The sequence below is a fragment of the Vidua chalybeata genome, chromosome 21 (genome assembly GCF_026979565.1).
Source record: "Vidua chalybeata isolate OUT-0048 chromosome 21, bVidCha1 merged haplotype, whole genome shotgun sequence".
Lineage (NCBI taxonomy): Eukaryota > Metazoa > Chordata > Aves > Passeriformes > Viduidae > Vidua > Vidua chalybeata.
In genome coordinates, this window is record NC_071550.1 from 1,607,484 (window position 1) to 1,619,451 (window position 11,968).

At 43.8% G+C, this 11,968-nt stretch overlaps 1 protein-coding gene across 3 annotated transcripts in view; it reads right to left on the reverse strand.

Moving 5' to 3' along the window:
• Nucleotides 1-11,756, reverse strand: part of RABGAP1 (RAB GTPase activating protein 1) — a 62,070-nt gene extending 50,314 nt beyond the window's left edge. Inside the window, exons 1-3 of one of the 3 annotated variants that reach the window (XM_053962536.1) lie at nucleotides 11,681-11,756; nucleotides 5,147-5,348; nucleotides 410-641 (exon numbers count right to left, since the gene is read on the reverse strand). In XM_053962536.1, the coding sequence (XP_053818511.1) occupies nucleotides 410-641; nucleotides 5,147-5,296 (382 nt within the window). In that variant the 5' untranslated portion in view covers nucleotides 5,297-5,348; nucleotides 11,681-11,756. Of the gene's footprint in view, nucleotides 1-409; nucleotides 642-5,146; nucleotides 5,349-11,132; nucleotides 11,299-11,680 lie in introns of those variants that run through there. The other 2 variants (XM_053962537.1, XM_053962535.1) reach the window with 2 other exon arrangements.
• Nucleotides 11,757-11,968: the final 212 nt, after the last annotated feature.

Genomic DNA, 11,968 nt, shown 5'->3' on the forward strand with positions numbered 1-11,968 from the left:
AGCACACGAGGGGGAACGTCAGAAACAAGGCAAGGCACCCGCACGGGAAGTGTCAGGCACTGACTGCCCACTGAACAGAACACTAAAGAGCCTGAGAACAGCTAAGTCAGGCCAGGTCAAAACACTATAGGAAAGCCCTGTACTTATATTTTATACAGCCAGGCAAGTAAGCTCAATATTTGTGCACAAATCTCAGGGCTGGTACAGCAGTGTTTTCAGAATACAGGACAGTTCAGCAGATATTAACTCTTGCATCACATACATAACCTGGAATTTACTGCACTACGTGATTATAATGTGAGACATGGGGAAAGGCTAGTGGCCACACCTGTACCTAAATTCTCTTCACCTTCCCCACAAAAAATCGTAAGACACTACCAGGCATTCCCCTCTTTTTTTTTTTCCTAACCTCCTTGGGATGGTTTCACTGGCAAGCTCATTTCTGGTTTCTGGAGTCCTGCCACCGACACTGGGTTAATGGTAGAGGATGCTGACGCTTCAAGGACCACAGGTTCTTCCCCATCTCCATCAGTTCTGACTTCTCCAGGGTCCCGGTCACTGGACTGATCCTCCATGGGTGGATCCATCAGCACGTCTTCGAGCTCCCGCTGCAGCTGCTGTTCACTTCCATTCCCCACAATCTGAGAGCCACAGAGTTGGGACACAAAAAATAATAAAAGACTGTTCAAACAACAAAAAACACCCCTCAGGCACAGGGTCATTCATATTGCTTTTTATTTACCAGTCAAAGCAGCAGTCAACAAATTTAACCCAGTTAGAACCATAAACACAAACTGCAGGGTGCAAATGCTCACCAGCATGGATTATATCCTCCCTGCTCTAATAAATCTACAAACTCAAAGTGGGAATTTTCTAACACTAGAAAAAGCGAGGAGATTACTTTCAAACAAGTCTTTAATCACCAACTACAAAGACCACCTTTGACAGAGAAACTTACAGATGCCCACAGTATTGGCTGTAACAATTCTCAGATTAGTACCAGACAGGGACAAATATAATTAAATATGTTACATGGTTTATGGGCAAGACAGCAAGGTTTGACAGGAGGAGAAGCATCTGGAACAAGATTATGCCATCATGCTGAGGAGAAGTAACAGCATTGCTTTGTTTCCTAGTGCTCAGCTGCAGTCTGACTTTGAGCTCATTGAAGTCAACATGAAAGCATGAAGCCACCTCAACAGTGTGAAATAAGGTCCTGAAGTGGAAAGGGAATGAAGGCATTCATTTCAGGAAGCTCTCAGATACTGCTTCTAAGGAAACTCTTTGTCCATTCCTCTGCAATTAATAGGGAAGTGACCAAGTTTACAGAGTATTTACCAGATGCCATCAGCAAAAGATACTTGCTTCTAACACTTCTGCAGCTGCTGGTTATTCCTGCTGACACCAAAACTCAACCCTAGGAGCACTTCCATATTCTTACCTCGCTGTAAACTCACTGATTTAACAGGCTACACACCAGCTACTAAAATCCAAATTATTCAACTAGCCCAAAAAAGTAATAATCTAGTGACTGTTTTGCTACAGAATCTAAACAGTAACAATAAGAGACGTTTATGCTCTTGAACTTGACATAAACAGAATGTCACTTTTTGTACAGATTAAAATACACTCCTGTGCTGTGATCACCTGCCAGGAGCAGGACAGGGAAACTGCCTTACTCAGCTGTACTCCCCCAGAGTGAGGCATCTGTAACCTGAAAGTAGTTACAGAAATCCACAGGTTTCCATTTTCCTCCCAACAATTTTAGTATTATTTGTAGGATTCATTGTGGAAAAATCTTGTACAAGCATGGGGTCATCAAAGGCAGAAGGTTTTCAAGCATCAGGTTTGTTGTTCAGGTCTTTACAGGCAATCCTCAGAAAGATGAAGATGATGATGATGATGATGATGGAGGATGCACCATGTTCCTTTACTGTATGGAGTTTACGTGTTTTGCAACAAAACAGAATTAATTAATTATAGTGTCCTGTCAGCCCCTTCAAAGGCTATATATTAAAAAATCTAGAGTAACTTCTAGTTTACAGAAACTACTGCAGCCCCAAAACCAGAGCCAGCCTGGCAGAACCAAGGGCAGAAGGGAACAATAACAGGTGCACCTGATCAATGCTTGAGGCTGAGCAAAGAAACCATTACCCTAATCGTGGCTTTCTCCATTTCTCACAAAACTCAAAACTGATTTTACTTAACCTTTAACTAGGATGTAGCAAACTTCCTTTAGCACACCAGGGGGTTTATCAGAACTGTGATTTACTCCCTTCTCCTGACGCATGTGCTGCTGGCCTCTGCTGGGAGAGGTCTTGCTTTGCTGGGAGTTCAGAACTCCTGCTCCACACTGTGCTCCAGCAGCAAAGCTTTCCTAAATCCAGCCCAGTCCCACTGCCAGTGGGCACGAGCAGACACAGGAACAACACTGCAAAGCAGAGACAGCAGGCAAACTGTATTTCTGGAAAACATTCACTGACAAGCCCTTTTTAAACTGAACCAAGTATTTCAGCACTGACAAAAAGCAAAAACATGTTTATGAATTACAACCAACTGAAGAAAAATATGGTTCCTAATTATATTGAAAAGAAATATTCCTCTCTCTGGACTTGAGGAAGAAAAGAAGTGCCAAACAGAAACTTACATTAACTCAGTCCATTACACTATTACTTAAAAATGTAGCATTATCAGCAAATTTGAAACGAGAGCCTTAGGCCCCATGTACAAATTTCAGAGCCTGTCACATTCAGCAAACACAAACCTGAACTTCCAGCACCATCCTCAGACTGTGCTCATCAGCAAATGAAACATCCTCAAACTGCTTTTCTACAGAAACAGAGCACCAGGAAGAGATACCTGCTCAAACAAAAACCTGAACTCAGTTTTTGCTTTTCTTAGAGGGGACATGAAAGAAAATGGGGTTTGACACCTACAAATTAACTTAGTTATAAGTACCAAAACAATTGCTTCTGCCTGAAAATAAAAATCTCATCTGTTCCTATGAAATACATAACCTCAGTTCTCATGCTGTACTATTAACATTCATTTTTCATGCACTACTGAAACACTTTCAGATACCACAGTGACAACACTCTTAACACACCTCTGACAATCTCCACTACTCCACCTCACTGGCAACTGAATGGCTATTTTCAAATTGAGGAAAAAAAAATACCAAGAATAAAGCCATAGGCTATGGCAGAATGTCTCTTTTCTTGCAGAACAATACCAAAATACCCAAATTTTTGTCCCTAAGAACAGCTAAAAAGTCTTCCCATTTCCTCTGCTGAAAGTTTTCTCCTCCTTAAGCAGAAGGAAGGAGGTTAACAGGAAGGTCCCTCTATGGGAGAATTTAGACTGCATATTGAGTGCTTGTTTAAGGTAGAAAACTGCCATTAATCACTCAGATTGCAGCCAATAACCAACAGCACATGCTCTCCACACTGGAATACTGAAAAGCTGAAGGTGAATCACTTTGTTCAAGGCTCGTGCTCAGTCCTAGCTCCCAATTCATAAAGAAGCTTAAGACCTGCAAAGCTCTGTGGCATTCAGTGCCAAACCAGAGAACAGCATAACTTTATTTTACAACTGATGATCAGGAGGCAGCAGGGCTCATGTTCTTCCTTCCTCATCAAGAGAAACAGCACACCTGTAGCCAGCATTTCATAAACCACTTTGGGGGCAAACAGTGATACAAATAGCTCCCATGTGGAGCAAGAAGTGTTGCAGACTCTCACATTTCATGCTTCCAAATTTTCGTTGGGGATAACAGGATGGAACAGAGAAGCTGGTTGACATGAGCATGTCTGTCTCCTGGGCCCTCAAACGATGCTTCAGGAGCTGATTGCAGACACGGCCACAGAAGCATTCTCAAGGTAAGTACCTCTGTGAGACTACTCTGAATTCCTAAGTAGTGATGCTGATACTGATCTTGAAGCTGCTGGTATTTGCAGCATGAAGAAAGACAAGCATGAGGATACAACCTTTCAGGTGATTTCACACATCACCAGGCTCCATGCTTAAGAAATGTTCACGTTTTTTAGACTATTCTATGATGTGAAGTGACATCTTCTACAACCATAAAACATACGTGAACTTTTTTGCCAGATTAAGCAAAAGATCAGTCTTGAGCCTCTTGACTGACAGAATTTATTTGAAGTCCTGTGTAAAAGAAAAGAGCCACTATAACAGCATGTCTTGCCCAGGACTCAAAGGAACACAAGAAAAACAAACAAAGCAGTTGGGAGGTAAAAGCAAGAAGAGCAAAAGCATCAAGAAATGTTCAATAAAGTCTCTGCTACAACTACTGCAAAGGAAAAAAGGAGCACCCAGTCCAAAAGGCAGAACACAGGATTTCTTATCATCTTTAAAGACATAGATGCAGCTGTAGACAGACATCAGTTTCTTCCAATGGTGGAATATTTCTTTCCATCTCCCACAAAGAACACATTAGCTCTACTCACTCTAGGGAAGATCCAGTTTTCAACACATTAAAGTGATGGAATTTGGAGTGATTACCTTACTTGTGCCACTTTTCTTAAAAACTGCTGAAATACAAATTGGGATGAATGTTGCTCTAAGTAGCAAAAAAAAAAAAAAAAAAAAAGTAGAGGGCGACAAGGGTCTCTTTTCAGAACAGCACTTTTACAAGTGAGAAGATGTCAGTGCCCTTCCAGCTCTCACAAGCCTTTCACACAGAGCTCCTGTTCTCAGATTCATGCCAAGTTGTTAGTTATAACTACTCTTCCTCATTTCTTAAAGAGAAGATTTCACATTGGGGAAAACTTCAGCTTATCTCTGAATTAACAGATACAGTCAAATCCATGTATGCTAATATTGCTTTCCACCTGAAAGCTGTGATAAAATCACAGTTCCATGTTCTTGACAATCAGTCTGTTTCATCTTAAGCACTTCAGGAAGGATTCTGCAAAGTGGGAAAAAGCCTACAGCTAGTGATGGAGAGAGCTCTTACTCAAAACCTAATTACCACCTCTGACATCAGCAGTGAAGAAATTACTGACAAAACTGGTTCTTGAATAAGTTCTCCCTTTTGTCAAGTAAAACAAAGAAGTCCCTCTTTAAGCTCTCTATGGTTAGTTTGAATTAGAAGAACAGGGAACAAACTCAGGTTATTGGTTCTTACCTTCAGTCCTGTTTTTTCATCATCACTACCATTATTTGTAGATGGTGTTTCATCCCCTTGCCTGGAAACCAAGACAAAATCTTCACTGTTAAGAGTGGATACCGAGTCTGAAGAGACACTGATTTTTCCAACAGAAGCCTTGTCATCCATGACTTAAAAAGGAAGTTCGATTCATGAATGAGATTAAATATGTTATAAACTCCTGAAAAACAAAAATCATAAAAATACTTATATAAAACTTCATGCTAAAATGCTCAAATGTTTCTCTTCAGAAACCTGCTGACTAATTATAAAAACTAACTCATCCGACAGCACAACCAAGCTCCAACTCCTCTCTCAGTGCACACTCAAAGTCCTGCCTTCATCTTGCTAAGCAGCACATGCTATTACAGCACTGGTTTCCACAGCTCACAAAAGGGAAGTTAATAAAACTCCTTGCAGTATTTCATGGTTATGCCAGTCACCACTTTCTACACATCACACAAAACAGGGCCCTGGAACATACACTCTACTTGCTGACAATTAAGGCCAGCACAATAAAGTCCATTTACTTCCTTCAATTAATACCTGCCTTCACCTATGTTCATGCAAAAATTAGTTTTATCTATCAGAGCTCACTGTATGCTGTAGTCACATTCTGTTCACCCAAACAAGAGTTTGACGTAACTCTTGATATTTTGTTCTGAAACCTTGGGACATAGAGCATTTCATGAATCTATGCTGAATCTTCTGTACTATAAGGAGCAATAAAAGCAAAGACTTCCAAGAAGCAGGAAGAACAGCGTAGGCTGGCTCAGTACTGAGAAGCAGAGCCAACAGAGGATTTTAAAAAGCTGGAACTGGCACTGAGAGGCATTTGAAGAAAGGAACAAAAGGTGAAGTTCAGCTGCACACCTTGAACTCTACAGCACAGATTCCCAGAATTCATGGCTCAAAACAGACTGCCGTGATAAAAATGGGTGATTAAATTTCCCAGAAACCCAAATATACCCTTATCTCAATGGCTTGAGTCTTTACAAACTCCCAAGCATAACCAAACTCAAATGCTTTTTCAGCCTCCAGTTTTGCCTTCCAACCTGGAAGCACCATCCCAACCTGGCTTCCAACAGTACAGCCAAACAACAGAGACCTGGCACAGCTCACAGCATTCCTGCCTGAACCACGAACAAAACACCAGAAATAGCAAAGCCTGCTTTTATTCCTATCAATGCTCTCCCCACAACTGCCAATACAACATGAAGGCTGCCAGGAGGACAACTTCTAACCAATTACCAATCTAATTACTTCATGATCCTGGAACATGTTTCAGAGAACAAGTGAAGCAGAGTGTAAGAGGAAGAATGGATGTGGTTTGTTCATGAATGACAACACATCTGTGATTATTTGATTTATTTTCAAAATCATGTGTGGTACTTAGATATCCTTTTCAAAACCATTTTAAGATCCACTTTCAGTGTGAATTACTGGCTGGGAAATGTAGGCATTTTGGGAAGTTCTGCACACTCTATGTGTCTATCTGGTATTATTCACATGTATCTTAAAGGTAGGGCAGAGTTCTTAAAGATGCTTTTGTTTTAAGAATTCATATTAAGACATTTCTACAGAAGTTCTGTATTGCGCCATCTATATAAGACACAGATCTCTGAAAATACCTAAATCACAGATCTTGAAACACAGACTAAAAATAAGCATCAAACACTAAATACCCCTTTGGCTTTACTGTTTTCATTCAAACAGAGCAAACTCATCTTCCACACTGACAGCAGGAGTAGAGGAGCAGGCTTTGATCACAAGCAGCTGTAAAGATCATCCAGGCAAGGATCACTTTAGCACTTTATTTTGGTATAGTCTGTCTGTCTTCAAGTGCTAATTTCTCCTATTTCCCAAGAGTTTCAATCCAACACCTTTCCCCAACATTACCTTCAATTCAATAACAAGCTTGCCGTGCTTTTCCACGCTCCGTGTCTGGCGTAGCGTGGTGTAAACAAACCCCACGCGGATCCTGGGGCACAGCTGGCCCAGCCTAACCCCACAGCAGTGTCACAACACAGAATTGCAACACCAGGACGTCCCAATCAGCCCAACTTTGCCAGTCGAACAGTGAGCAGAACTCTCATGAAATTACACAAGACAGGAGAGCACAGGAAAGGGCACAGTGGAGCAGGCAACTGAGAGAAGCTTTTGATGTAGCAGCAAGCAAAGCTCAGATACCCAACTGTGCTGGAATCAGCCACAGGGGTTCACTGGATTAATGCTCAAACGCTGGAGGTACGAAAGTAGTCTTCAAATATTAAAATATTGCCTGAAGTTAACCAAAATTTCTATATCCTCACACTTTGCTTTGCATGGGTTTAATTTCCTCCATTCCTGGCTATCACTTTGTTCCATATAGGTTACCACATGGATTGTTTTACCTGAATCAGAAAGCTCACAGTGGCACAATCACCACCAGAAAGCCTCCAAGCTCATTAAAATAAGGGCCAGCCTAGAAGGGCACACATCAAAGACCAGCAGAGCAATTTCGAGTGGCTTAGGAATCAAACCCCAAGAACAAACAGCAGCAGTGACAGTGCTCTTCAGCAATACCTGCAATTGGACTCAGACCCAAAGCTTTCTACTCTCACAGCTTAGGACCAAAAACCTCACCCAAGCACAGAGCTCAAGTTTTGATGTCCCTCAGAAAGCCAGTGTCTCATCCCTATCATGGAAAGAGGCTTTGGTTTGTTTAAGCATAAATAAAATAGGAGCTTTTGAATTCAGCACAGTTGAGCTCCTGACACAAAACTACGCCACAATAAGGCAGTGTTTGCCTGAAGCTTTCTTTACACCTCCACGGGAGACAGAGTGTCTGGGTAAAACATGTACAGAGAGGCAAACTTCTACCAACCTCTTTCCTTGCTCATCTGTGTAATTAAATGGGTGTTCTGGCCTCTCCTCACACAACAAACTGTTGGAGAAAGTTGGAAGATGAGAAAGTCAACACAGCTGGCTCTTGGGTCACTGCTTTCAATTTTACTTAAAATTCTGGTTCTCTGTGAAATTCCTCTTCATTGCTGTTACACCTTACTCTCTACTCAAGATAATGTGCAGAGGAACAGCAGAGACCCCATTGACCATGACTAAAATCTTAAACAACTGGAAAACAAACCTACCAAAAGTTCAGATTAGTTACACACACTTATAAAACATTTATCTTTTACTTTCCCTCCCTTTCCCAAATATTTGACACCTGACCTGCAACTTGTGATCAAAGCTTTCCTTCAAAGTTCTGCCAGAATGAATTTAAAAGAGCTTAAAGCAAACAGTATATAGAAAAAAAAAAATAAAACCAGAAAACCTTCAATTTTACATTACTGGAAGAGGCTGAGGCTTAAATGCCATCTTGAGACATGTGCAACAAGTGAAGCATGGCACTCCTAACTATGGCTGGTCTCACTCAGTTTCCAAGGAATACCCATTTTCTGGTGCTTAGAACATCCATGACCACACAAAAAGACAGAGAGTGAATGGAAAAATCAATATTTTGGGTATGAACTTCTTCAATCTGAGAGTCAACAGCGGATGTAGCATCCTTAGCACGGGATTTACAGGTAAATACAACACAAAAGTTCTGGGTTTCCAGGGCAGAAAAGAGAATAAGCATGAGAACAGGTATGCAAACCAGAGAGGAAAAGGTTTTTTCCCCCATTCATATCTTTCTCAGCTTTTGTACCTCAGCCACAGTTCCTAAAGTGATTCCACAAAGTTCCAATATATCTGATGCAGAATGCACCAGATAAAGAACAGCAATATTCAGTAAATCACTGAAGAACAGTAATTCATTTGTCTTAAAAAGCAAACTCAGAAAGCTTGGCATGCAAAACAAACTTATATCTTCTATCCTCCAAAATATGAAACCACTAAGTATAGCGTTAAAAACCATGGAAAATGAGAAGGTGACATGCAGAAAAGACACTGAGGTGGCTGAAATACCTAAATATAATGTATTTTCTGTTTCTATTCCTCTGGCTCTATGCACAGCTTAACAACAAATCCAGTATGGTTCAATTTAAAGATACAAAGTTCTGCTTTCTGAGTGTTCATCATTAGCATCTTAGTGTGGGTGAACAGTGGAATTTGTGGCAGAGTTCAGAGGCTTTACAGTGCACTTTGCAGAGCTGGGTAATGACAAAGAACCCAACATTCTGTAAGACTGAGCTCCTACAGCCTTGGACAGCTGTGGGTTTTTCTACCTGTACAATTCACCTAGTGCACACTTGTTGTTTTAAAATACATTCCAAGTCCTGAAAAAAAGCCTGGAAAACACTCCAGGTCAATGCCTGTGTTTTATCACAGCTCTGGGAAAAAAAACAAAGACCAAAAAAACAAATAGTATACAAGCAATCAGTAGCAATCTTTTTTCTTCTCACGTATCACATGATTAGTCTGCTTAATCATGTCTGATCTTTACCCACCTTCCCTGTGCAACACATACTCTCAAATGCAACAAGAAGTCCTTGGCATTCAAAATGAAGCAGGAAAGCCAGAGGAATACTGCATGTGAAAATACAGACTTTGGATGACTAAAGAGTAATCAATAAAAAATAACAACTACAAGTCTAACTTTTCCTTTCATTTTGCAACACACTGACAGCCACAGATGTTCCCACTAATTTCAAGAGCCAGAAAGAAAAAAGATATTGTTATTTGGAGATAATGGTGTCTCTAATTCCACCCTTCTCCTTACAGAGAGGGGAGAAGAGTGAATCATGACACACTGTATGCAAAACCAGGCATCAGAGAAAAGACAAGAGTTAAGCTAATGCAATCTTTGTTAACAATCTTTAACAGGTTGATAGCTATTGCCAACATCATTTTGCTTTCAATCCGAATTTGAACTATCTGCCAGAGAACAAAACCCTAATTTTAGGCTCTTGTAATCAGTAAATTCTCCATCCCAGAAACAAGCAGCCCATCCTGGGAAACTGCAGTTCATAAAAGAAATGCTGACACTGCCTCAGCCAGCCCAGCACAGGAATGCTGCTGGAATGAATTAACTGTGAACAGTTGGTTCATCCACGCGCCGCAGCTGACGCTGCCCCAGCACCAGCCCCATCTCGGAGCCGTGCAGCCAGGACACAGCATGGGCTGGAGGCTGGGAGGAAGCCAGTGCAGCCAGCAGCTAAACAAACCCTGGGGATGATGCTCTACCTATTGCTGGAGCTGCTCTCTCATTAGGATTCAAACACTAACAGGGAGCTACGCTCACCAGACAACCAGAGCGCTTTAAAAACATGCTGTGGAAGAACCAAGAAAAAAGGAGTTACATTTGGTGTGTGCTACTAAACACTGTACTTAGGGCTGGAAATTGGAAGGAAACCCCTATGCCAAGCTTCATCGCTTAATTTGTTTACTGTGTACACAAAAATAAGTTTGCTCAGGTCCTTGACCTTTAAAATAGAGGCCTTTAAAGAGAATACAGTATTTTCTGCAAGTCAAACAGCAGTGGGCAGCTCCTGTAATAACACGTTTTCCAGGTAGCCAAAAGTCTCAGAAATCCTGGGCTTTAACAGAAACTGTAAGTAAAACAAAATCTGGAACACAGATCAAGCCATACCTGTATCTCCTACCTGTTCTCCAGCTTGTACTCAAGAAATAAACACAATCTTTTTCCTCTGCAAACCTCTCACATGAGTTTGTCCTTCTCTCCAAACCTCTCCTGAATACTTTTTCTACTTTTCCTCCACTCCCCCAAAATGATCAGGCAAATCTACACAGAGATAAATCACCAGCTTTACTTCCAGCAGTTCGATTTTCACTTAATTTTTGCTGATAAGTGTTTTTAAACCAACTTTGCACAATCTGTTTATACTTAAATTTTCGCTCCTAACTGACACAACCAATCCTTAAAAATTATCTACTAGGGACATTTTAACTGAAAGAAACGCTTCCTTGACAACAAGAAGAATAAAACCCGCAAAAAACATCGAAGTTACGGTACACGAACCAAATAAAGATGCCTGCGCGCAAGGAAACGCCACATTTTAGGATCCACCTGGAAGCGACAGGCAACAACCCCGCGACACGGAGAGGGAAAGCGGGTGGCCGGCCGGTCCCTCCGCGTCAGTGCCGCGCCGCCCGGGATGGGACGCGGGGGGAAAGCCGGCGGCGCCGGGACGGGCTCGGCGGGGTCCCGGGGACACCGGCGCGGTTCGAGGCGGGTCGTCCCCGTCCCCTACACCCGCACCTGGGGAGGACGGGCCCGGCCTGGCGCCCCTCTCCTGCCCCACGACTCGGCCCGGCCCTGCGGGACCTGGGGCGGCCTCACGGCCCCGCTGCCGCCGAGGCCGCGGCCCTTGCGGGCAGAGGGGACGGGGAGGCACCGCGCCGGGTGGGAGACACGGCCCCGGGGACGAGGGAGGGACCCGGCGGTAGCGGAACGCAGGACGGCCCCCAGCTCCCGCACACCGGCAGGGAGCGGCGGCGGGGCAGCGCCGCCGGAGCGCAGCGGGGACGGGGCGGACGCGCCCCCGCGGCAGCGCCAACCGCACCTACCCCGGCCGCCGCCGCCGCCGCTCCCGGTGCCGGGCCTGGGCCGCCGCCGCCCCACGTGACCGGGCGGAGGGGCGGCCCCGCCGGTGCTTCCGGGCGCGGCTCTTCCGGCGGGCGGACAATGCGGTTCCGAGTCGCGGTGCTGGGCTGCGGTGGCGCCTGTAGGTCCCGGCGGGCCGGCGGGGCGCGGGCGGCGGCCCCGGAGCGCGGCGCGGAGCGGCCCGCGGCTCCCGCTGCCCCCGCGGGCCGCGCTCGGAGGGCGGCCCGGCCCGGCCGGGGGCGCGGCGGGGC